The 24,698-nt window shown below is 40.7% G+C and overlaps 1 protein-coding gene across 4 annotated transcripts; it reads right to left on the bottom strand.

Annotated features, from left to right (window-relative positions):
- Positions 1 to 34: 34 nt before the first annotated feature.
- Positions 35 to 24,280, bottom strand: TASOR (transcription activation suppressor). 4 transcript variants are annotated; one of them, XR_007206097.1, is made up of 24 exons: positions 23,800 to 24,280; positions 17,558 to 17,703; positions 16,347 to 16,439; positions 15,415 to 15,487; positions 14,355 to 14,446; positions 13,852 to 14,010; positions 12,667 to 12,794; positions 11,971 to 12,002; positions 11,211 to 11,316; positions 10,688 to 10,791; positions 10,475 to 10,578; positions 10,178 to 10,250; positions 9,961 to 10,035; positions 8,869 to 9,579; positions 7,389 to 7,828; positions 6,364 to 6,502; positions 4,598 to 5,526; positions 3,784 to 3,906; positions 3,068 to 3,227; positions 2,379 to 2,487; positions 2,047 to 2,225; positions 1,802 to 1,960; positions 1,245 to 1,447; positions 878 to 996 (listed from the first exon to the last, which is right to left on the bottom strand). XR_007206097.1 is itself a non-coding variant. In XM_048315629.1 (23 exons), the coding sequence occupies exons 1-23, from the start codon at positions 24,179 to 24,181 to the stop codon at positions 608 to 610; spliced, it is 5,079 nt and encodes a 1,692-aa protein (XP_048171586.1). In that variant the 5' UTR covers positions 24,182 to 24,279; the 3' UTR covers positions 35 to 607. The 4 variants fall into 4 exon arrangements, 3 of the variants coding, with proteins under 3 accessions (XP_048171586.1, XP_048171587.1, XP_048171588.1); XM_048315629.1 differs by lacking the exon at positions 1,245 to 1,447 and having other exon boundaries at positions 35 to 1,170; positions 23,800 to 24,279; XM_048315630.1 differs by lacking the exon at positions 1,245 to 1,447 and having other exon boundaries at positions 35 to 996; positions 23,800 to 24,279.
- Between the last annotated feature and the right edge of the window lie 418 nt (positions 24,281 to 24,698).

Below are 24,698 nucleotides of genomic sequence, written 5' to 3'. Positions count from 1 at the left end.
TGCAAACTATAAAAACCACAGACAAAGCAAGGTGTTAGCAAGTCCCTTGTGCATTAAGAGTTTATTTGATTTTTTGTAACGGAACTGCACCATTGGTTACTCTAATTGAGGTATTTAGCCAAAAATCCAGTATAGAGTCGTGAAAATAAGTACACTGCCTTAGAGCTATGTAAAAACATTGTACAAAATTTGTGTCAATGTCAAATAAATACATTAATTTTAATATTTATGTAAAGAAACGTGACTTGGATACTCTTACAGTTAAAAAAAGAAAACAACTGGCTCTTTCACATATTTTAGGCAAACATTCAGCTTTACATTAAACAGACCTCAAACTGAAGCCTAGGTAACAGGTCAGATACAAATGTAGAAACTTAAAAGTGCCAACGAACAAGATAATTCAAGTACAGTAAACGTTAAAAAATATATGCATTTATTTAAATTTTCAGATGGTTCCAACAGGGACAGGCCATCAGGAATTTAAATAGAACATGAAAACATCTGAGATAACAAGAAACATTTTGTTCCAGAATAAAATAGAAATCATTAATCCAACATTTTAGAAACAGGAAAGTCCACAGCAACTTAGAAAAAGAGACTTAAGAGTTCATTTCTTTTCTGAATATGGCCTGGAAGAATCACAGCAGCTATCCCAGCCACCAGGTGATAATGACTTTTCTGTATCCATGCTCTGAGTGTAGGCAGATAGAAAATAATTGCTCCCTTCTTGGTTTTGATTTGCAGGAGAAATTGGGTATGTTGTCCCCAGAAAAGTCTGATGAGTGAGTACATTAAAGTGGCTGAATTGATGGGACATGTTTAATTGTCTGCTATAAACCTGGAAGTTACTGAAAGGAGTTTGTTCAACTGCATTGTGTTTTTCTCCTTCAGCAGAGCATGTTGTAGAAACTGGAGTAATTGGCTGCTTCTCTTCCAAGTCAGTTTTGTAAGTCTTTTCCACAAGGCCAGTTTGTGCTTCAGGAGATAACTCTGTAACTGATAAGCAGCTTTCTTTAGCATCTACTCCATGTGGGCCCTTGGCCTCTGTCTGCAAAGCTTCCACATGAGTATCAAACTTAGAGGCATCACTGCAGATTTCTATTTTTGACAACTCATCCCCTGAATCCAGAGACATGTCCTCCTCATCCTTTTCATCCTTTTCTACAAGAACTACATTAAAAGAGAGAGAAAGACCTATTCTATTGAAATACAAACTTTGGTTAAAAAGGCCATACACTACTCACAGTGTTACACTTCAGGTCTGCCAGTCCAACAGCATTTAAGTCTTGGTCTTCTGCCACTCGTGTTCACTTACTCAACACACACACTTAACCCTCTGTGGGAGTGTCCAGTTACTCGGTGCTAAAAGCTTCTGCACACCATGTTCATATTTAGTGCTGGGAAATCCCAACTCCCAGCTCCAAAGGGGGCAATGTCAAAACAGCATCTAAAGTTACACAGCAGGTGAGTATTTGATCAGACAATTAAAGGAGTACAATTACTGACATCTCAGTACAGTTTATCTACTCTAAGTAGATAGAGATAAGTTTATCCTTTTCCTGAAAACATGCCCTGTCTAGTGCCTCAAATACCATCTTAGCCTGTACTTCTGTATTTAAGGTCTCTGGTGCTCCACCCCAGTTGCCTTTCCCCCATCATTTCAAATAGACAAAGAGTAGCTTGAGAGTTGGGTTTTCGTTGCCAGCTGTGTGTTCACTGACCAGAGTCAAGGCACACTGTCCCAGGACCTCCCCCCACACATGCAGTTTGGAAAGGAAAGCTTAAGTGTGTTTGACATTACCTGATTGTCTTTGGCCAGCACTGCAGGGAGGAAGGTGGTTCTGCTCAGTAACAGAGTTGTGATACCCAACGAGACTTCTGAAGTTACACATGAAGTCATCAACAGCAGCAACCACTATGCCATTATCAACATAAAACGCTCTCGAGTTGAGATTCTTTTCTAAGTACATAAAAGAAGGGTTTGTATTAATATTTAGCACCCATTATCAACAAAGGGGGAGAGGTGTTCCCAAATGTGGTGTTTACCTGTTAGGAAGACAACATGTCTCTGTTGTATGTTTTGAGCCTGAAGCCTGATGAGACAGTCCAGTTCTGGAGCATTTCGAGTTTGAGAATCACAGTTATGGTAAGACAGAATCTCAACCAAGTGCTTCTTTTGATAGGTGTTCAGAAGGGTGAGCAGGTTCAGGGCATTGGCATTCATCCTGCAGGGGGGGAAAGGTCACCATTAGAAACTATTTAAGGTCAGTCCAAATATCAAAAGACAAACATAAGAGTAACTTCTATTTAAGTGTATTTTGGAGGGCATAATGAATGCTGAAGCGTTTTAGCAGCTGGTATTGTAGAACCCTACTTACCTCCCCAGTTCCTTAAGTTTTTTTTGTATTTTGCAGTGGACTTTCCACTGCCATTTCCCATCTGGCGTATTGAGATCCTCCAGAAACTTCAGGAACTGTTTTAGTTTATCTGTTATAGAGATATTGAATAAAAGTTAAATTTTGTGGTATGCAGACTGAAAATACTGCTTCAGTATATACAAAAAGCTGTTTTCTTTTTCCATCACAGTACAGTCACACAATTACAAACAGCAGCCACTCACTTCAAGTTTTCTTCCAAGCAGACTGGCCAACAACAGTATCATAAAACTGAGCTGCTGTTCTGTACCTCAGGTGCCCAGCAATGGTATTTAAAAGATGACCCCAGTCATACATGCTCTGCCTTGCTAAAATATTTTTTTAAATTGTAACTTCATCAACTATTCAATTTCAAATAAAGCAAATAGCATATTTGTGGATGGAGTAGTAAGGAATAAAAGGTTCCAGAGACATAACTACACAATGTGATACAAACTGAAGACAAAATCTCCCTGTTCATATATTGTTCAAGAAAGTCACTGAGCTGAGACAGAGACTGAATTAGCTGAAGTTCTCAAAGAACATCACAAAAATTGGAAGACCTGATCCTTTACTGTGGTGAGTTTGGGACCTCCCCAGGTACTGAAATATCAGGATTTGAGTTCTAAAGCTCCCAGAAGCATCACACCTACCTGTAGTGATGGACTCTGGGTTAAGGACAGATTCATCTGACACAAGAAAACCCCCAGAAACAAACAGTTCATTGTAAGTGCGATTTTTCACATCATCCAAACTATCAACCCCTGCAAAGCTGACACAGGAGAGCCTCTTCAGAGTCACCAGGCCAGGGATCTGTTTAAAAACATTTGAAATCAGAGATGTAACCAGAGGTCACACAGAAAAAGGAACTACAGAACTCTCCTACCTACCAATGCCAGGCACCAAACTTCAAAACACATTTTCAAAAAATTAGTTTCTTGTCTTGCCTGGCAGGTGCTCTCTGGAGCATTACAGGAATAAGGTAAAGGCACACTGAGTACTTGGAGTAGTTTTACTCTCTGTTCAGCACAGGGTCTTAAGCCCCAGCTATCAGGAGTAGCTCAGGTCATCTGAGAGCTGCCTTCACCTGCTGTTAGAGCATCCCAGAAGCAGAACTACTTAGGCCTCTACAGCTCTGCAGCTACTAACAATAAATACGCACTAGCACATGCATGGAGGTGGAAGAAGTTACGGGTGAATGGTGGGACAAGACCATTTTTACCACAACCCTTTTGTTTCTTCAAACAGCAGCTGAACACAGGGCACTGTTCAATGCTGTGCTGGGAAGGAAGCAGAACTGCTCCAAATGAGCTCATCTCACTATTGGCAACAGCTCTCTGTAGCACACAGTTACTTACATGGGACATACCTTATGGATGAGGTTGGCAATGTCTTCATTTTGGATAATGATCAACAGTTTATCTGAATCAGCTCTTCTTTTAAGGAACTGCTCTGGATGGCACTCTATATTCCCTAACTTTCTAAGATACTCCTGCCACCACAGAAAGAGGAGACAAGGAAAAAGTTAGTAAGTAGTTTGGTAAAAACAGTGCCCAGATGACACCCACAACAGGAAGGTTTTCCACATCAGTGAATCCCAGAGGGACTGGGCTTCTTTATCTCTCCCATACATTCATCAGAAGGATGCAGCAACACAGAGCAGCTGTTTCAGCAAGTCAGTCATTCCTATCAAATCACATACCCATGGCCAACTGACAGTATCAAACTGCCTGAGTTTTCAAGAAAAGCCAGAAGTTTTCAACTTTCATCTTACACATTTAACTACAGAAGAACAGTGATTTCTCTAAGTTCTCTCTACTATTAATTACAGGGGAAGGGAAAAAAACCCAAAGGCACATAGAGTGACTTTTCATACATTCTTTCTAAAATGGTAAGCTATCACATTTCTTCCCTTATTATCTTTTTTCTGTAAGGCCACCCCCTGGCAGGATCTTCAGAAAGAACCAACCTCCAGCCTGTTCTGTTTTCCAGCTCTAAGAAAAAGACTTACGTAAAAGCTAAATATAAGCAAGACTACCTCAAAAGCTCAAGGAAGAAATAGGACAGGACAGCCTACTTTTACAATTCACTTTCACAGTGAAAGTGAGTCCAGTTTCATACAAGTGGATTTGAAAGACACACTGTTCTGACACGAGAGAGAGGTTGAACTCAAACAGACTTACCTTGATTTCTCTGCAGAGAACACTTTCTTCCTCTTCATGAACATAAAATTGGACAATGTTTTTCTGTACATGTTTCATAATTTTGACCAAACTGTTAAAGTCTTCAGGTTTTAACTGACTTATAAAATCAGAAAAAGCTGGTTGAGTTGAAACATTTAAGTTTTCTGGGGATTTCTGAGTCTTTTCTGGTGGTTCCACGAGATCACCAGCAGAAGAAGTCTGATCCTCTGGTTTAGCATTCCCATGATCCGTTTTCTCCTTTCCTAGGGGGAGGCTTGCTGAAGGCTGCTCATGAGAGTGCAGCTCTTCCCCCAGGTTATTGCACAGTGGCTCTGGGAGCGGCGCCGTGTCGCTGTCCCTGCACATGGCCACCGTGTCGGGCACAGGCCTGGGAGCAGTGCTGCTCACCACCTCCAGTGCCTCAGGACTAGAATAGACTGGGGGAGTCTGCTTCATGCATGAAGAAGCCAAAATGACACTACTCAACTTTTCACTCAGGGTCTCTATATATTCTTGGACAGAAACCTCTGATGCCTGCAAACTGATGTGTTCAGAAAGTCTCATTATCCTCTCTTGGGCAGACAGGACTGGTGTGGACATGCCACTGACATAAGCAATGTTCTTTTGCTCCAAAATTTCTTGAATCTTTCTTGCAAAGAGCTTATATTCTTCTAACAGTGTTGTCTCTATTACTGCACTAATGGAATGCTTAGCTGTAAAAGGGTGATCTGTCAGCTCATACTGATCTTCAGGTTTCTCCACTTGTCCTGTGTAATGTCCATCTTCTGCTGTCCCCTTCTGTGTGTCTGAAAATGGAGAGCATGGAAACTGATAATCAGAATTCCTCTGTCGATTTACTACCCGGGGGTCATTGGGAAGTGCATCTGTTGGTGGCAAGTACTCCAGTGGCTCTTCTGGTGATTTCAGACCTGCAGAGGAAGAGTTCATCATCATCATCATCATCTCAAAAGTCACACACAACTGATACACTAAAACCTCCAAATCACAGCCCAAAACCAGCATTACTGTTATGTCTCTTCCACCAACCAACTTAAATCCAAAGACTCAAGTGTTACAGTCTGCTGAGGTACAGAAGCACAGTACATTTAACAGCTCCTGAAACAGTAAAACAACACAGTCCAAGCCTACTGAAAAAGCAGAATACAAGTCATTTTCCCAGAGATAACACAGGGTAAGCACAACATGATATGCCTCCATTACAAATTAAAAATTAAATTAGAAATCAAGCAGGGCAACATATTATTCAAGTATTTTCATTTGCTACTAGGTTAAAATCCTCACTTTGAAAAAGCTTATTTTGGACACAAATGACTTGGTGGAGTTGGACTGCAAGCTGCATCTGATCTTGCATCTGTGAACACAAGTTTTTTTGCTTAAAAGGGGAGGATATCAGTCTGATTGATTACTGGCACAGCTTCAGTGGTGCTGCAAGGACTGCTGAAAGCCCCTCATAACCCCAACTCAGTTTCTTCACCATCCATATTCAAAACTATAGTTTTGTTTGTTTTTAAAGTGTTCACATTTCTAATTTGTGTCAATATGAAGCCAAACCAACATTCTCCCCCAATATCTGTTTTCATCCAGCAGATTTCTGTATTAATCAAATACAAGAAACAACTGCATAGGCTACAGACGAGCTTGTGTACCAACATGTGATCCAAGAACAAATCTATGAAAGCTACACACCTTTAGAATATGTTTTCATTCACTATTTGTAGGAATAGAGGAGTGAAAACCCATGTTACCTGTAATTGGAATAAGTTTCCAGTGCATTCCAACTTCCCCTACATTATTTGAGATGGGATGTTGCGTGTGATAGCCGTGTTCTATAGGTGCACTGGGACAGGCACCATAGTCTTCAAAGGTATTCCCAGTGCTTGCTTCCTAAAAAACAAAAAAAAAACCCATCTCAAAACAATACCTTGCTACTATTAAGCCTTTACATTCTGAGCAGTTGACAGAAAGAACACATCTGAGTTCACCAGCACACTGGCAATTCTGCCATCAATCAAGTCCAGTCAAACTTGGAAACGTTTCCATGAGGTACTTCCCTGGTCTGTCATGAAATAACCGAGGCAGTTATTTCCTGAGCACTGGCCTTACAGTATGGAAGCTGGGGGGGGGGGGGAGGAAAGGAGAGGAGAACTGGCTGCTCCCTTGCTCTTTGCAGGCTGTTATATTGATACCCGACTAAAGCCATGAGATGTTGGCTTTGCTGAGGCACTGCCTGCAACTAGTATTGGCCTTAAGCCAATTTCATCTCACATTCCGTAGAAGCAGCACGGTGTGGATATTACAGGTAGGACAAACTCATTCCTGCTCTGTGACTTAGAAACTGGGCTTTGTGTGTCAGTACCAGTAACAGAGATCATGGAACAATCACTCTTGTAGGGTAATAAGCTGGAGCAAGCAGCTGGGGCACTGTGATCCCCAAGCACAAGGGTGATCTGCTAGTTGTGAGCTGACAGAACTCGTGTACACCACTGCACCAAGAAGGCACACAGAGAGCTGGGCATGCAGTGAAGTGCTCAGAATTCTTCAACTCTGCTCCTTTTTTATTACAGAAAGAACAGATATAAAGAACCAGGAGCACACGCTTAAGAGTGAAGAGAATTTCCATGTATGCTCCTACCAAACAGAAAAGCTTCACAGAAAAGTTAGTACTTATCTGTGTTTACCTCTGTAAAAAAGTAGAATTTTTTTTCATACTGTCTCACAATATTTATGAAAATAGTACTTTCACTGTCAGCATCTTAGCAGTTTCACTTACTTGCAAATGTAGTGTGTGCTCAAGGCCTCCTTCATTAGGTGGGAGCTGCAGACTGACATCGACAGGGTAGGGCAAGCACAACACGCCAGCTTCCAGCATGGCCGGGCTCTGCGGGTCCGTGAAGGTAACACTGTCAGCCTGAGCAATGTTAGGAAGCTCGTGATCATCTCTGTCCTGAGCTGGAATGGATTCATATTCATATTTTTGTCTCATATCCTCTTCAATTTCCTCAGTGCCTATTGCTGAGGCTTGACTGACAAACTGTGCCAGGGCCGGGTCGCAGCGGTCAGCAGTGGCCAGCCTCTCCAGCAGCACTTTGAGGAACCCATGTGTGTTGGCAGCAGGGTCAGACACATCCACCTGCCTGAAGTCACTCTCGTGGCCACCATGCTCAGAATTCATTGAGAACACAGAGTGTGGTGAATCCAAGGTTCTGCCCCCTTAGAACAGGGCAAGGAGGGGAAAGGGAATCCATTACTAAGTCTTAAAATAAAAACAAAACCAGATCCCCCTGCAAACATGTGCCACATACCCACAGTCTCACTCTTTAGCATTGGTTCATATGTATACATACACTTATTTTAACAAAAATGTAGACATGCATTCATCACATATTCTACATTAATAATCACTATTAAAAGACCTTTGAAGGTTCACAGAATTCCAAGCAGAAATCCCAACCATAAAGCCCACCCTTTGCCTCCTTCACCCCAACATGCCACTCAGTAGCTTTTGACCCTCTCAAGAGGACAACTAAGATCAGTCACTTCCTTCCAGTGATTCACACACACGAGAGTGACTGGTGCTTGATAGAAATCCCCTCTTCTTTGTGTCACCCTGCTCCCCAGTTTCCCCCTTCTGCAGGAGGCCTCTATCATTGCCTTGAGGAAAGGGTCAGGGAAACAGAAATCAAAGGGGTTTCTTCTGGCAGATCTTAAATCAGAAGGTATCTGCGATTATTCTCTAGATAATTTCATGTGTAGAATAATTTAATCTTATTACTATTAGGTTGTTTCCTTTGTCCCACTACACACATTACTGGCTATTTCCAAACTTAACTATGCTTTTTCCCTTCAATCTAAACTTCTTAGGTATTATAGAAGGTTTTGGAGCCATAAAGAATTACAGCAAAGTCAAACTCTGCAGAAGACGTTACAATATCAAGTCTGCTGAGTGTTCTCTATTTGAAAGTCTTTGGATAGCTCCAAGGCAAGTAAACTCTTTGAAAGTCTGCCTTCTTTCCAAAGAGGCAGAACAAACGCAACCTGCAGGACAATTCCAATTAACTTGTCTCCTAGAAAGAAGAAACCTGCAAAAAATAAACTATCTCTATGGATAGATCTCAGGCCAATGTTTAAATGAACCACCATGCATTAAACATCCACAGCATGCAAAAAATACTTAATCTATAATGATTAAATTATAAATATGCTTTGAATAACAATGTTTAAAGAAGAACTCTAAACAAATACTTTCTTACCTTCATACTGACAAATATTCTCTGAAGAGTCACTCATTTTTAGATATTTCTGTAAATTTTCAGGTTGATTTTCCAGCTTTCTTTTCACACCACTTCTAATTCTGGGGTCTTCAGAATCAGAATCTCCACCTACATTTTTCTTCCTACACTGGATCAAATTAATAAGTTCTTGGAGTCTTTCAGTATCATCATCTCCAGGAGGAGGCAGTTTTTGTTTGGCAGCAGGGGCTTCATATTTGGAACGGATTCTTTTCCCACATTTTGCCTTGGCAAAGTCAGAGTAGTCTTCTGTAGCTTCGTAATCTGAGATGGGACTGAAGCGCTGAGGCTTCCGATTTCTGTCCAGCAGTTCCATAGCTCTGGAAACGAGGAGCTGATAGGCCTCACAACCAAAAATATAGTTCTGTAAGCAGCTGTCAATGTGAGATTTGTATCTCGGGGCAGGATACAGAGATGTTTTGTCATCCAGCCGTGATGAGTATTCATATAATATAAATTCTCTACCAGTGCCACTGTAGAGTTTTTTAAAATATTCATTTATGTACTTTTCCACAACAGCATTGAAATCTGCACTACTGTCTTTACGGGACTGAATAAAAGCAAAATGTAGAGACTGAATCAGCTTTTTGAGTTCTGGAATGCTTTCCTTTCTTTCATCCAAAACCATGGTAGTTGAATTTTTCTGTGTTCCATATGGAACACTTTTTTGTGCTGCCATAGGAGGAAAGGGAACCCACAATTAAAATCAAACCATGAAGCTATAAATAAATGATGACTAGTTAGCAATATTCTGTGTTAATACATATTGGGTGAAACACAGTTTGGAATGACTGTGAAGAAATAATTCAGAAGCCAGGGAAGCCATATCAAGAAATTTCAACAAAGTTTTACTTTCTCAAACATGAACAAAGGAACCTACAATGTGTGATATTTTCTTTTGTGAAGAAACAAATATTTTAAAAGACCAACACCATGGCCATAACCAATGCAAACTGTTACTCTAAGTCCATACTGACTGTGAGCAGTACAAAGTCTTCAACAGAATTTCATCTCTGTTTAAATAAACCTGTACACAACAGTGAACAAACCTACCTGAGTTAATTACATCTCTAGACTCTGGAAACAGAAACAATGCATGAAGCACACGGGACCATCCAGTTTGGTGGTCTAGAACACAAAAAAATAAAAACAGGTAAAAGGAGAGGACCACTACACTCCAAAAGACAATCCAGTACTCAAAAACCGACTCCCCTAAAAAAACCAAAACAACAAACCCAACTCAAACCCAAAAAACCCAGAGTATGCTTACCATAAGGGGACATCATTTGCCAAGGAGAAAGAAGAAAGAGAAATCCTCTGTCCACAAGTGGTTTTACAAGGACCTGTTTTCAAGCAAAAAGAGCAAACTGCTTCAAAGACATTTGCTCACTAGGAATACTCTTCCTGACTGTCAGATAATTCTGTCTTGGGCAGAGAAGTGCCCTGATACTTAAAAATATGCCAGCTAAAGAATTCCAGTGAGATTGTGGATCTTGTAGTATGCCTCAAATTACTAACTAGTAAAATTATTTTTAAAAACAGGAATAGTCAAATCTGTTGCACTCACAAGTTTCTCTTTCTCTAGTTTTTGAAGTAAACCCTCTAAGTGACTCCCAGAACGGGACTTCTCCACAACTTCATACAGGCTACAGTACATGCCATTCTTCAACACTGACACGATACAAGGGGAGAAAGAGAAAGTAAGAAAAAAAGAAACAAAATTGTAATTCAGAAAACTTGAAAATTCTAAATTTAAAGAAATTAAGCAAGAACTATTTACCTTCTTTTCCTCCTTGGTAAGTTTCTTTAAAGAACAATGCTGGTGAAAATTTTTTCTTCAACTGATCAATGCTGACAACTTTTTCAACCTCAAGCTTCTCAGGACTGGAGAAGAAGGTTGGGGGGAGATAAAAAAATAAAGACCTCTTTTTTTACCTTTTATATTCCTACCCTCGTTGACAAAATAAGAACTAGTAAATACATACTCTTAAGAATAATTTCTTTGGACTATCTCATGAGCCAGTGGTGTTTATTCCTGCACAGGAGTGTGTGTCACTTCAATGAAAAAAAAAAATCAACAAACCCACAAGCAACAAAACACCAAACAGCAAAGAGATGTTGACAGTTGTGTGCCCGAATTCAAGAAAGTTCTGGACATGCAGGCCTCAAGTCTTGTTTGACATATTTAAGGCACTTAGTCAGTATTTTAGGTTTTCATCTGAATATATCCAAGACTCAGCAGTCTCTACTCAAAAGAGTTTTAATAGAGCAATATTTTAAATGGTCTAAATGGTAATACTCACAGCTTGCATGGAAGGAAAGGTAGTGCTGCTGATTTTAGGGAAACGTGGCACACAAGTTTGCCTTTATTCCAAAGTTGTCCCCTCCACAATGTAATGTTAGATTTCTCTAAATTAAGATGGAGAAAGGAAGACTAAATTAAACCACTTGCCAGCTGGGACTGAAAGAAGAGGCTGCTGAATCTCCAAAACCAGTTTAGCAAAAATTTCATCCTAATACCAGACCAGACAACAACGTTAAAAGGTAACAGAAAGGATGTTATCAACCCTGTTATGTTTTGACCTGCTCTGAGCAGAGTAAGGGAGCTTGGTGTGTTACCTACACCTGTATGTATAAGCACACCCTAGATGCCAATATCAGAGGAATGATATCCTCTGTCCTTACCTTAACTGTCAACCACTTTCATACATTTAATTTTGCTTGAATTAGATTCAAAACAAAGCATGACAGAGGAAAATATTACTTGAAGTGCTATTGAACAGGAAATTCAGGAACTGAAGATCAGTTCTTACTACACTCTAAGTAGGAAAGGAGGGGGAAAAGGCTTTTGATTTTGTTCACTTGTGGTTCATTCTGATAACAGAAGATACACATGAAGGTGGTCTGTTTCATCACGCAGTATCAGGAACCAGCAAGGTTCAGGACAGAATTCAGGTATACACACAGCATAACTAAACTGGTCAAACATAAAACTACAGGGGAAAGACATCAAAACCTTCCGTGTCTGTATCATAAAACCAAAATAATGGAATTCATTCTTACCTGTACTTCTATCTGTGTGGGAGGTGTTTGGTCTAAACAAAAGAAGACAGACAGAATGACTAGGTTGGAACAGACAATTCTGGCCACTGAATTTTACATTAAGGACACTTCATCAGTCTAACAAAACAGCAAGACTGGTAATTCCCTCTCTAACCTCAAGCTATGTTGCTGCAGCATCTTACACTATTTTAGATACCTTGATAACTGCTTTTAGCACTTCACAGTACAGTCCCCACACCTGGACACCTTCCCATCAGCACAGGTATCCCACTGCATCTGTGATCAACTGGCCATCTACATATTCTCTCCACAAGCAGTAAGGCACCAGTGAAGGGTTCAGAGACACAATATACAGAATATTATTGTAGAGTACCAAGCAAGATAATGCCACAAACGTTTTTTACATCCACTAATTCCCTCAGTTAGGTAAAACCCCCCACTATTTGCGGATTCTACCTGGGCAGAAGGCAAGCAGGTGGGAAGAGCAGCAGAACTGCTTCCCACAGGGGCCACCCTGCTGCGTAAAACCAATCTTGCCACCTCTTGCTTTGCATTAGAAGTATTTATTAGGCTAAGTCCCTGTGACACATCCATTCATTTCAGCACTGTTCATTTAAATCAGTTCTAAGCTACTGCCAAGAGCTATGAATTCTTCATGCTATATGCAGCCTTTCCAAAACTCATTTCCTAGCTTACCTTGATGGGGGCACAAATTTTGGTCCTTGTACCATGTCACCTTTATAAGTAAATGAAACAACAGCATAAGGACAAACATGTCTTGGTCTTCGCCTGATCTCATCAAAGCCGTATTCATAAAAGTAGTACTGGGAAAAAGAAGTGACACCATGTTAAATCAGAAGCCTGGAGCAACAGTCAGTTTCTTTAAAAGCTGGTATTTAAAACAAGGAAGCTTTTAAATGCTCCTCTCGTATGTACAATAGAATACAATTAATTAGTTTTTTTACCTTCTCCCTCCTTTATCAATGACTTAGATGCAGACACTACTTCAGGAGCAAATCAAGAATGAGAAAATAATTTTGCTACATTTACTTGAAAGTATATTCTTGGTGAGAGAAGGGACAACTAATAAAAACAACAAAAACTTCAGATGAAAGTAAATATTGCAATGAGTTTTGGGGTCTATCCTTAATTCAGTCACAAAATTCTAATGTAAAATGTTAATTAAGGCAAGTTTGTAATGAGGAATGAAAAAATACATTCATTTTTTAGCCATCTGATTCAGTGTCCGGCCCAGTGATTTACAGAAGACCAAAGAAGTTGCTAATACTGAAGAGAATGCTTTCAAATAAGGATCTAAATAAGAAATCTACAGACTTGGTGGAATTATCTGACTGCAACAGATTACTGCAGTAAGAGATAGAACACCTGGAGGAACATAAATGCTTGGAATTGATTTCATTCTCTCCTCCCTCATCATCTCCAAACCTGAGAATCTGGAAAGGGGAATAAGGAAAAAAAAAAAAGGAGAGAAAGAAAAATGCTATTCTTTCCCAGCCAACATTTTCCCTTTCAGGAGTCTCACTTAACAACCACAAACCAGTTAATACTTTTACACTTCAAACTCCCCACATTATGTCCTCTCTTCCAGCCTCCATTCCAGTCCCATGTACATTCCCCAGTTATTTCCTATTCCACCTCCACCCTAATCTGAAGGAGATCTTTGCCTGAGGCTCAGGAACACACAATGGGAACAGGAGAGGCTGCCATGCTGTTCTGTGATTTCTAATGCAGGCACCAGTGGGCTGTTCACACACCCAGCTGCAGCTTTACAGGGAAGCCCAGGGTTTCTTGTAGTTCAGCGATTTTTCTCTCCATCATTTATGAAGTTTTTATGTAAGGAGGTAACAGTCTCAGCTTTACCTGAGTCAGTTCATAGGCTCGGTAAGCCAGCAAGGAGGTGACTTTATTTGCATTCTTTGAAACATGACACTCGTGCTTTGGGGTGGGATCCAACACACTCTTGACAGTTGATTCCATTGCTTTCATACCAATGTGGTCATATATGCTTTTCATTTTCCCCTGTAATAAAGCAGCAAAATTGTAAGCATGAGCTTTTTTCTGGACAATGGCAAATTGCTTCAAGTATCAAAGAAAGTAAGAGCAGAGAAAATAAAACAGGCCATTAAGAAAGCCACTTGTAGAAGCATATTATTTTCATACTTTCAAAGAAAACAATACGTTTTCACTTTTTAGAACAATTTATTATGTTTTAAGCTTAATATCAACACTGGATTTTAAATCTAGTAGAGTTCTAGTTTCTCTATAAGCAAATGATTGTGCAAATTAAAAGTAAGTTAGGTTAAAACCACCCGTGTGTTATCAGTAAACAATGTAATCTTTCAAGAATTGCAAGAAAAAATTACCTTTATTATTTTAAAAACAATCACATCTCCAGTTGCTCCAGATTCTAGAGGATTAGGCTGCAATAAATCAGCATACTTGGAGATATATACGCCTGAAAAGAGTATAAAAACAAACCAAATACATTATGCTGAATGTTAAAATATTATTAGAAGTTTAAAAAGCATTATATGGGATTAAAGCTCAATATACACAAAAGAATAAAGATACAATTGACACTCAAGTGCAAAGGTAAAATAATTTTGTGCTTTTCAGTACTTAATTATTTCACAGACTTAAAGGCCTCAAACACACACTGTCATTTGTTGGTCTGGCTGACTACCTCACATCAAAGAACTATAACTGAATTCAGATACTCTGAAAAACATCAATTTTGCTCAGGTTCCTCTCATTCCCAGTCTGTATTTAACTGCTCTAGCAAATTGCTCCAGACCCTCTACCAGCTAAACCAGTAAAAAAATCAAATGCTCATAAAGCTTTGTTCTTCTCCACCTCGAACCTGTTCTGCTTTCAATATTTACATCACCTCTGTATCATGTTCCTCTTACACAGGATGACAAAATTAGTTCCTTATTTTCTATTTGAAAAGTTTTGCAAAAGGAACTTACTGTCTTTCACTCTCAAAACTCTTTAACACCTTGTGACTCTTGTAAGTCTCCAATCTATCTACGCTCTTCTTGGATTTGTGGATTCAAGAATTCTAGTTCTATCTACATCAAAACTGAGCTGAGCTACTGTGTCCATGAGGTATTTCTGAATACACACCTACAAAAAAACAGAGGCAGCCAGCCACACACTGCATGAGCTCTTTAGCCCCCCAGGTTTACTGGAAAGACATGGTACATGGGTTTGACTAAAGCCAAAATGAGAATTAGGTCTTCCTACTACTGAAAAACAGAGCTATGAAATAATGTTCTGATGTCTATTCCCTTTGCAAAAAACATCTTGCTGCGATATTGCTGCAGCCAGTGATAGAAAAAGGACTGAAAGTTCACACAACTGCATCACATTATTTGCCAACTGCTACTGAATAACACCAGCACTTATAATGAAGATAGTTACCCATGGAAGGGCTGCCGAGAATCGTGATTTTGGAGTGGCCAACCTGCAGCCCCTTTTCACATATACTCTGGATCTAAAGAGAACAGACAGTTTTTTCAAACAAGTCTATTAGGAAAGCCAGGATACGAACAGAACAAACAGTGAGAAATGAGAATCACAAAATTTAAATTGAGATTTAAAACAAAACCCCAACCCTTACAAACAGAGGCAACAGTAGACTGAATTCTCTATAAAACTGTTAAACTGTGGAAGTCAAACTCTGATATGGAGCAGCTACACAGACTCAACCTGTATCTTAAAAAACAACAGCCTCCCTATAACTTAAACACTGTTTATGAACATTACTTGCTTTTAATGCAGAAAATTTTATTATTTAAAACAGAAGTATTCCTGCCAAATGATTGCATGCTTAAGAAATCCTGGCTTAAAATAGCAGACAAAGCACAGAAATTCCCTTTCCATCACTTTGATTAGAAGTATATGATCAGAGACAGAGAGGACAATGTCCACTTTCTAATATTACAGGTTACCTTATTTATGCAAAAAAACAGAATAAACACCAAAGCCTAAATGCAATGAAAACACAAAATACTGCTCCTCAATTAAAAAAAAAAAAAACCCGAACACAAACCCAATAAAAACTCACATGCCATCCAGAAAATCTATCCTTTTATTTATAAAACAGAACCTAAACCAGACAAGATACATGTAAAGGGAGTACCTTAAATATCAGGGAACAGAGGATTTAAATGGTGACATATTAGATCCCTTTCCCATCCTTCTACACCTTCCAGTGCTGAATTTTGCAAAAGTAACTTTTGCAAAAAGTTTGCAAAAAAGACAGTGTCAATAAAAACACTGAAAAAAACCAAAGTCCCAAAACCTCTTAATTGCTAAAGAAAGCATTTCCCCTGCAGTGTTTTGTTCCTCACCTGGCCCCGATCCACCATGAGGAATGCGTAGCTTTCCGAGAGCTCCTTCTCCATGCGCCCATCGAATTTCAGCTCTCTGCGTTTTTCTGTGAACTGTTCACACAGAAAGTTCTTAACACAGGCAGACACATTACTGCTGGCACAGTCAAGAGTCAATTCTATGTAAGCAGGTCCAAGTGTACAAAAATAACCAAAAGATAATCCAAATGAAATTACTGTATGCTACAATTAAATTTCAAAAACATTATACCTGTGGGAAATCTAATCAGCTTAATCTGCCCAAGTATTTGTTTTTTTAAGAAAAAGACACTCTTCAAACAAACCTGTGCAGTAACATTTTAGTTTGATCTTTGTAGCAGAACTGGATAGAACCATCCAGCCCAATGCCTTCCATATCATCTTTTAACTCCAGAAATAAGGCTTTTTCTCTTTTTAGGAGACAGATCTCTTACACTGTACTTACCTACTCTCTGTACTTTTGCACATGCACCTCGCTGCTGCTGAGGTGGTTTTTACGAATATTTCTCAGCTGTGACCACGAATAGTTAATGTAACAGTAGCAGAAAATGCTACAGTTTACTTTATAAATTCAAGATGATAATCACAGGGAACAAATTATATATTCAATTACTTCATATGTGAAGCTTTTTGGCACTGGGAATGAAAACTTCATTTCAGAGTGATGAGAGCAAGCCAAGGCTGGATTTAAGAGACACCACGTAAGGCACAACAGAAGGACTTCAACCAAGGTGCTCCACTTACTAGTTCAGTAATCAACTTCAGTTAAAGTACTTCTTGGAAAACAAAAAAACTACAGAGACTATGGAAACTTATATCAGACGTGTATTTTAATCTTAATTTTCACGGGAAACATCAGCCTTGCAAAGAAGACATTAAACCATCTTTCCAGCTTATTCAAATACATAAAAATTGAGAAACTTTTTGAAAGCTAAAAATACATAGAATTAAGTGGTGCCAAATACAATTTTTCTTTTAGTCTCTTTGGAGTACCTGGCAGGCAAGAGTTTACAACTATGCAGTAATAAACCTGCCTGAAAAATAGCTGTTTACATTTCTGGGGATGTGAGTTTGCAATTAAGTACCAATCACATAACTGAAAATAATCCCCAGGTCTCTGCCTCTAGACTGAGAAGAAGCACTGTCATTTGACTGACACCTTACTGAGAAGCAGAAGCCACAAATATACTCACTTCCTTTTCCAACAGTTCACTATGAACTAAGCTGGCTCTCTCGTATGTAAAATTGGACACTGAACTTTGATCCAAGTAGGAAGAATGCAGGATCTTCAAAATATCCTCAAATTCTCGAGAACTTAGAGGTACTGGCTGAAAGAGCGCTATAAAAGAGAAAAAAATAAAATAATTAGCACCAATATACACGTGAAAACATCCAAAATTTTCTAGTTCACTGAGTTTATGCATGAAGACAAATGGTTTGTGATTCAATTTCAAATACTAAACACCTAAAATTCTTCAAAAATATGAACTTTATAAAGTGTATCTTAAAATTTCCTAGAATGATAGCACCTTACAAAAAAATCACATTTATGTTTTTTTAATATTACTCTTGAGCAGCTACTAGTTCTCAAAAGTTTGTAAGGCAAGCACATCAAGTCCGAATTTACCCCTTGAAAAACATCTAATATGTACTGCAAAACATTGTAATTAAACTTCCAGAACTGTAATTAACTAATTAACTCTTTTAAATTAAGAAGCAGGAACAAATTGTTCTAATAAAAACCTCAACAAGAGTTTCATAGCTTGGCCTCGCTTCAGAACTATTACAGGGGTTTTTGTGTTTGTTTGCTAATGGCAATTAAACTAAATATGAAGAAATTCAACACTGTTTGAAAAAGACAAATAGGCTCCTATTATTAAAAAACCCCACTGCCTGTGTTCATGTTTGATGATGTTATCCCCTACTACAAGTGCTTTAAAAGGAAAGCCTTTTACATGCTGTTGTACAAGTTCCCTCCTGGGCAAACTTTTGCCTGAGTTCCCACCCCAGCTTCTTATCTGTGTTTGGGTGCCAAGGTGACAAACAGATCAGAGGAGCAACCCCAGAGGGAGTGTCAGAGAATGGCAGTGCAGATTTTCAGAGTAGTGGTTAGGAAAATAACATCTCTGGGGGGACTGAACTAGCACAACACAATAAGTGGTTTTTCTCCTCAGAATAACTTCCAAAACACAAACCAAAAGTGCAGGATTTTTACTGTAGTTACAACAGTTAGGAAGAACAACAATAGTACTAGTCTCACCAAAAAACCCAAATCTACCATTATTCTAACAACAAATTAAATTTAATTACATCTTCGGAGTATATTCTCCAATTTCATTAAATAATATGTTAGTAGACTTAGACAGCAATCTTTCCCTCATCTGCAGAAAAGATTTACTGCATAAGCCTCAATATAAAACAAATGTTCCTAAAGAAAACTGAACTGTTCTGTGTTATTTAGTAAGAGCTGCACACTTTAGAATGCAACACCACATCTGCAAACTCAAGCAGTGATTCCAACACCAGCAACAATGAGCAAGTGATTTTTTAAGAGCAGAAGTTATGAAAGTGATTTAGAAACCATACTTATGTAACATCCTTTTTAGTAACTATGCCTACATTCTTGAAAAGCTGACAGCAACATGGGAGGAGACAGAACTGAGAGTGAATGGAATTCTCAACTTAGTATTACTGGGATTGAATGCTCTTGTACTGAAGAGAGAAACACTTATTAAGAGAACAGAAAACAAGCCTGCTGCAGGCAGACATGCCCTGGGAAAGCACGTCCTGTTCCACCCCAGCCCCAAACACCTCTTGGGCACTACAACACCAAGGTTTAATAACTCACTGTCAGAAAGATGTGGGGTTCATATGCTGCCAGCTCCTCAAAAAGGACCAGTTAAGGCAGAGGGTTATCTGTGCCAGCTGCTTGACCGAATTTCCTGGTTTTTTACCAGTTTTTACTGTACCTTATCCCTTCTCCCTCCTTCCCCCACGACATATGCTCAGTAAAAATCAGCCTCTCACTTCCACCTGGAGCCTAAACAAGGAGGAAACCACTGCCGGGTGAGCTAGAAAGAGCCACGACAAACCATACACAATGTCTCACCTACTTTCCCAGATGCAGATCTAGGAAGAGGCACATTACACGAATTAAGATCCTGTCACACGTGCAAATATTGTCATCCATGTTCCTATTTGTGTTTAAACATCTCCAGCTTTGTGGAAAGCTCTGAGGAGTGAGCAGAGACCGACTTGCCCAAAACCAGCAAGTCCCCCTATCCTCCTGCTAGGGAGAACCTGCATAAACTACTACACACTTAGTTCTCAACACACTCATGGAAAAGCCCTACCTAGTCCTTTAACTATGGAATACAGAAATTAAAGAAATTTTTTTAAAGGTTGTTGCAGTTTTTTCTTCCAGAACATGAGGTACTGCAGACTTCCATGTTCTAAACCAAAACATGAAACACTACCCCAGTGAGGTGAGTAGCCAGGCAATACTTTTCAGTTTGTTACTTCAGCTGCGGTGTTCAAGGAGAGCGATGGTCTAAAACATTCATGTTACCATAGCAGGGCCTGTACCTCACTTCAAGGAAGGCAATCAGAAACAAGAACAAAACTAAAATAAAACTGAGAAGTACTAAACTAGACCTTGCACAGCAGTCACCAAAGTGTGCTCCCAGGCAAACCACGAAATTACTGAGCTCATCTCCAGTCCTACATCACTTCAAAGACCAGGAGTGTGCACATTCATATCTTCCAGGCTTGCTGTACAAAGCTGATGGGGGTATGCTGCACCTTTACTGACCTGTGTTAATTAAGCAGTAATTAAAGTAAGGACTAACCTGCAGCGTCCTTATAACATAAATCAATCATTGTAAGGTTTGCTGGCTTGTTCTGCATAGGTAAAAATACGTAAATAAATACTGGGTTTGTTCAGCTTCTAGCCAGGGCATTGGAACATATGTAATTATTTTTAGGTGGAAATTGAATTTAGCTAGTAAGTACTACTCAAGGGACTGGACATTTGGATGTATGTCATGCCTGAGAGATTCTACTTTTCTTTCACAGCTGTCTGATGTTTCAACTTCAGAAAAGTGAGACTGGAGTTAGTGGGTTTGGTTGCTTTAAGTCAGAATGTGAAGACAGAGCTATCCTGCTTGAGAAATCCTGAACAAACTTTTAAGTGAAGATAAGGACAGGACTGATTTTCTAATCAGCTAACTTGGCAGAATGCTAGCACTCTTCACTCAGAAGTGCTCCTGCTACAAAAGCTCCATTGAGAAGCACCCTTTTAAGTCTTCATTTTTTTCAATCCTCATTTTTTAAGACTAAGGCCAAAAATCTGTGGTATTAATGAACTGTAACATTTTTACTTTTATGATTTTTTCAGCCTGAACGTGTTTTGCTCTCAAAAGGCCTAAACAGTTACAAAGTTCAAGGACTGAGAGAGTTCCCCACTTAGAAATATCGTGTAGCAAACAGAAGATGCACACCTCTACCAAAGAAAAGGAAAATCAGAAGACAAAAGACAAGGCAAAAAGGTGAAGCAGAAAATGGACAACCTGGACCTTTGTGCACATATTGCTGAGAGTTTCATGGGTAAAAGCAAGACCTTTTTCCCCCACTCAGCCTGAGAAACAGCAGTCATTTGCTACTTTGATAAGACTCCAGAAATAAACATCCAGCTTTAATCAACAAGCAATCCCTTAAAGGCACTGACTGCGATGTCAGCATCATTTGTGGAATTATCTTTTGGTAAGGGGATCACTCATATAGCTCAGCAAGTTAAAAGTGCCCTTACAGTGCTTTAGCCTTAAAATTTGCTTTTCTAATCATATCAAGGATCTCTCAAGTTTCAAGCAAACTTGGAAACCCCTGAAGATCTGAGAACTGAATTAGAAGAGGCCAGGACAAGCCTGAAGATAAATGATAGATAAGCTGCTCAAGAGAGCATAACACCATTGCTAAACTCTATGTACCAAGAAAACAAACCTTCCAAGGCTTCTAAGGAGAAAGACAAATGCAGGCACACCTTAAAAAAATAATGTTGCAGCCAACCTTTCTTTCACTTGCTTCCTGAATTCCTATGCTAGGAAAAAGAATGAGAAAATCAGAAGTATTCTCTGTGCCAAATTATCACAGCTGTCTTTAAGAGATATCTTTCCTCTGGATGCATTTCTCCAGATTAACAAGGATTTCTGTTGACTTTCAGTCCCTACTTAAGTCTCCAGGAGGGCAGATAAACTCCAAAGAAGATAAATAAACAGCTAAAGCCTAAATTTTCTCTTACACTTCTGCTTTCCAGATTCAATTTTTAATCGCTTCACTACCAAAAACTGTTCCTGAAACACATTTCCATGTTTAAAAAAATCAAAAACCTACCAAAAAAACCCTCCAAAGAGACCCACACACTTCTGACAAATCCTGTACGTACTTTGTGCATAGCAGCTAAGCCTTCACAATCAAGGCAGCAGTTATCTCTCAGGATGGTACGTCCAGGAAAGAAATGGTGGTTTAAAAAGCAAAACAAGGACAATTCCAAGGCAAGGAATGATGAAGGAAGCTTCCATGTGTATTGCTTTGTGCTGGGCTTTAGAATCAAGCCAACAGAGCTCTTTTGAGAGGGACTTGTGACATTCAGATTATTTTGCAATTTAAGATGTACTTATGCACTGGCAATAAGGATGCCATAAGCATGTGCCACTACAGCATCAGATGATCCATGCAGCGCTGATCTTCCAGGTCAGTTCCAGAACTGACTGAATGGCATCATTTTTCAAATGACAATACAAATCCCAATAGCAATTTGGTTGTCCTCAAACAGCACGTTTGGCAGTCCATGATACGAAACCAATGCTCAGCACCTATAAGCCCACAAGCACCATGAGCTGAACGGAGCAGGGTCCACTTTGAGAGCTTCGGAAGCTCTAAGTCATCAGAATGATTAAAATGCCTGAGAACTTTTCTGCAGGCTGAGAAAGGGAAAAAAGGTGAGAATGGGTCAAACGACCTTGATATAAGTCAGTTTTTGAAGAATGGCTTCCTCTTCTACCCTAGAGGGCACAGAAGCCTGAGGTGTGAACTACACAACCTAAAACTTTTTGCACACTGCAGATGGCTCTGCATAGGCAAATGATGAATCAAAATGACCTGAAAAGGTATTCTGCAGGTTTTCATTCACATTGGAACCAAACGCTAAAGAGGAACTTCAAATATCGTTGGTTAAGTACTAAATATTTCTGAAATACATTTAAAGGTATTCACATGTAATCACACTTGGGTGTGTCATACAAGACACTTCAGTTGTTCATGAGGCACCACGTTATATCCAGGTATTTTTCAGTCAGATGAATTATAAAAGGCTTTTTTTCCTCCAAATCAACCCAGTTCTTTCTACAATGAATCTCTGCCAGACTTCTATCACCCCACGGTGGGGTGGCAATGGGAAAGAAAGGGAAGAAAAAGGAGTCATTACTGCCAAAAGGAATTATTCCATTACTGGAGAGAAAAGACTGGATAATGAAATAAACCTACCTTCATCTCTTCCTTACAGAAGAAAGTATTTCAAGAAGTTAAGATGTTACACTCTTCTCTGAAGAACAAGAAGCCTATTCAAACAAGTATTTCTATGATATGGACTAAATTACTGACTCCATATTGCAAAAGGGCAAGAACTGAAATAAGTTTCAGGAAGGAAATCAGACATGTCTTCAACTCCACTTAACAAAAATAAAGTTAAGCAGAAACCAGTGGAGTCTTATGAAAAGCAAGAAATACCACAGGCTTTTAGAGGAAGAGTTACTCAGAAACAAAAAAAAACCAAACCCTGGACACTTGGAAGCAGAACGCTTCCAAGGTGAGGCACAAAAACGTGGGATGCTCCCTTCCTCCCTGCAAAGAACTTTCACAAGATAAGAACAGTCTTCTGCGTATCATCAATGAAGGACAACTCTGCTCAGTGTTTGTTTAGTCTGTCCTAACCAGGATTACACCCCTCTCCTGCAGGGAGGAGGTCAGGGAGAAGAGAAAAGCGAACCATCTTCTCTGATGTCGGTGTCCCAAAGAACCATCTTCTCCACATGCGAACGCACCTCCAGAAGCAGAGCCGAGATCAACTCAAGCCCACCCTGATCGCATCCAGCTTCTCCTCCTTCTAAAGCAAAAGTCTGAAATTCAAGCCGAGTTTTTGCTTTGTTTTTTTCATCCTTGTGATAAAATAAAAGTGAGAAAGAAAAGAGGTGGGGTAGGAAAAGAATGTAAAAGCCTGACACTAAAATCAGCTCCCCAGCAGCCTCGCGAGTGCGAGCCAGCAGAGCCTCCTCCACACCGCAGGGTTTGCATGCAGCCGTGTGAGGTGTCTGAGAGCTGCCTGATGAATCGGATGGAGAGGGGAGCGAGGGAGAAAAGGGAGGGGAAGGGAAGGAACAACCTTTCTTTTCTCTGCTCTTCCTGGGGATCTGAAAGTTCCTCCTAAGAGGCTGCTGGTCTTCTGGGGGCTTAGGCAGAGGGGGCGGCCCCCCGAGCATACCGCTGGGCGGCTGCTGCTGTTCATTTGCCGTCGAGATGCTGCTCCTGCGCTGGCTGCTGCTGATGCTGAGGTTTGTGGGGACCTTGTCCTCTGCAGCAGCAGCAGCCACCAGCAGCGCCTCCCCAGCGCTACCGCTCTCAGAGCGTCCGCCATTTTGTGTGGTGTCCTCAGCGGCTCCTGCTCTGTTACTCTCCACTCCGAGGACGCCCGCGCTGGTCTTCTCCGTCCGCTGATGCTGCTCCAGCTCCATCTCGCCGCCACTGCGGATCACGGCATCCGCCATTCCCTCCGGAGAAGCGAGCCAGCGAGCCCGGCAGCCCGCGCCTTCTCTTCTCCCCAGCACAGCGCCCCTGCCCAGCGCCAGCAGCGCCCGCGCCGCCCCGGCCCCCCCTCCGCCCGCCTCACGGCAGCCCCCGGGCCGCCCCCGCCCCACCACACAACATGGCGGCGGCACGGGGGGCGGGACTGCGGCCAGCCCGGCCCAGCCAATCCGCTCGCGGAACACGTTATAAATAGGGGCGCGGCCGGGGCGCGGGCAGTGCCCACGCGATGGGGCGGGGGAGGGGGTCGCTCCGCATCCGCTGCCCCCGCCCACAGACACCGCTCGGGACCCGCTGCTCTGCCCACGGGCACCCTCGGGACCCGTTCGGGACGCCCTGCTCCCGCCTACGGGCACCGCTCGGGACCCGCTGCTCCCGCCCACGCGACCCGCTCGGGACCTGCTCGGAACGTCCCGCTCCCGCCTACGGGCACCGCTCGGGACCCGCTCGGAACGTCCCGCTTCCACCAACCGGCACCGC

This window comes from Corvus hawaiiensis, chromosome 11, assembly GCF_020740725.1.
Source record: "Corvus hawaiiensis isolate bCorHaw1 chromosome 11, bCorHaw1.pri.cur, whole genome shotgun sequence".
Classification (NCBI taxonomy): domain Eukaryota; kingdom Metazoa; phylum Chordata; class Aves; order Passeriformes; family Corvidae; genus Corvus; species Corvus hawaiiensis.
The sequence above is the reverse complement of the archived record's forward strand: the minus strand, read 5'-3'. Positions and strand labels throughout refer to the sequence as shown.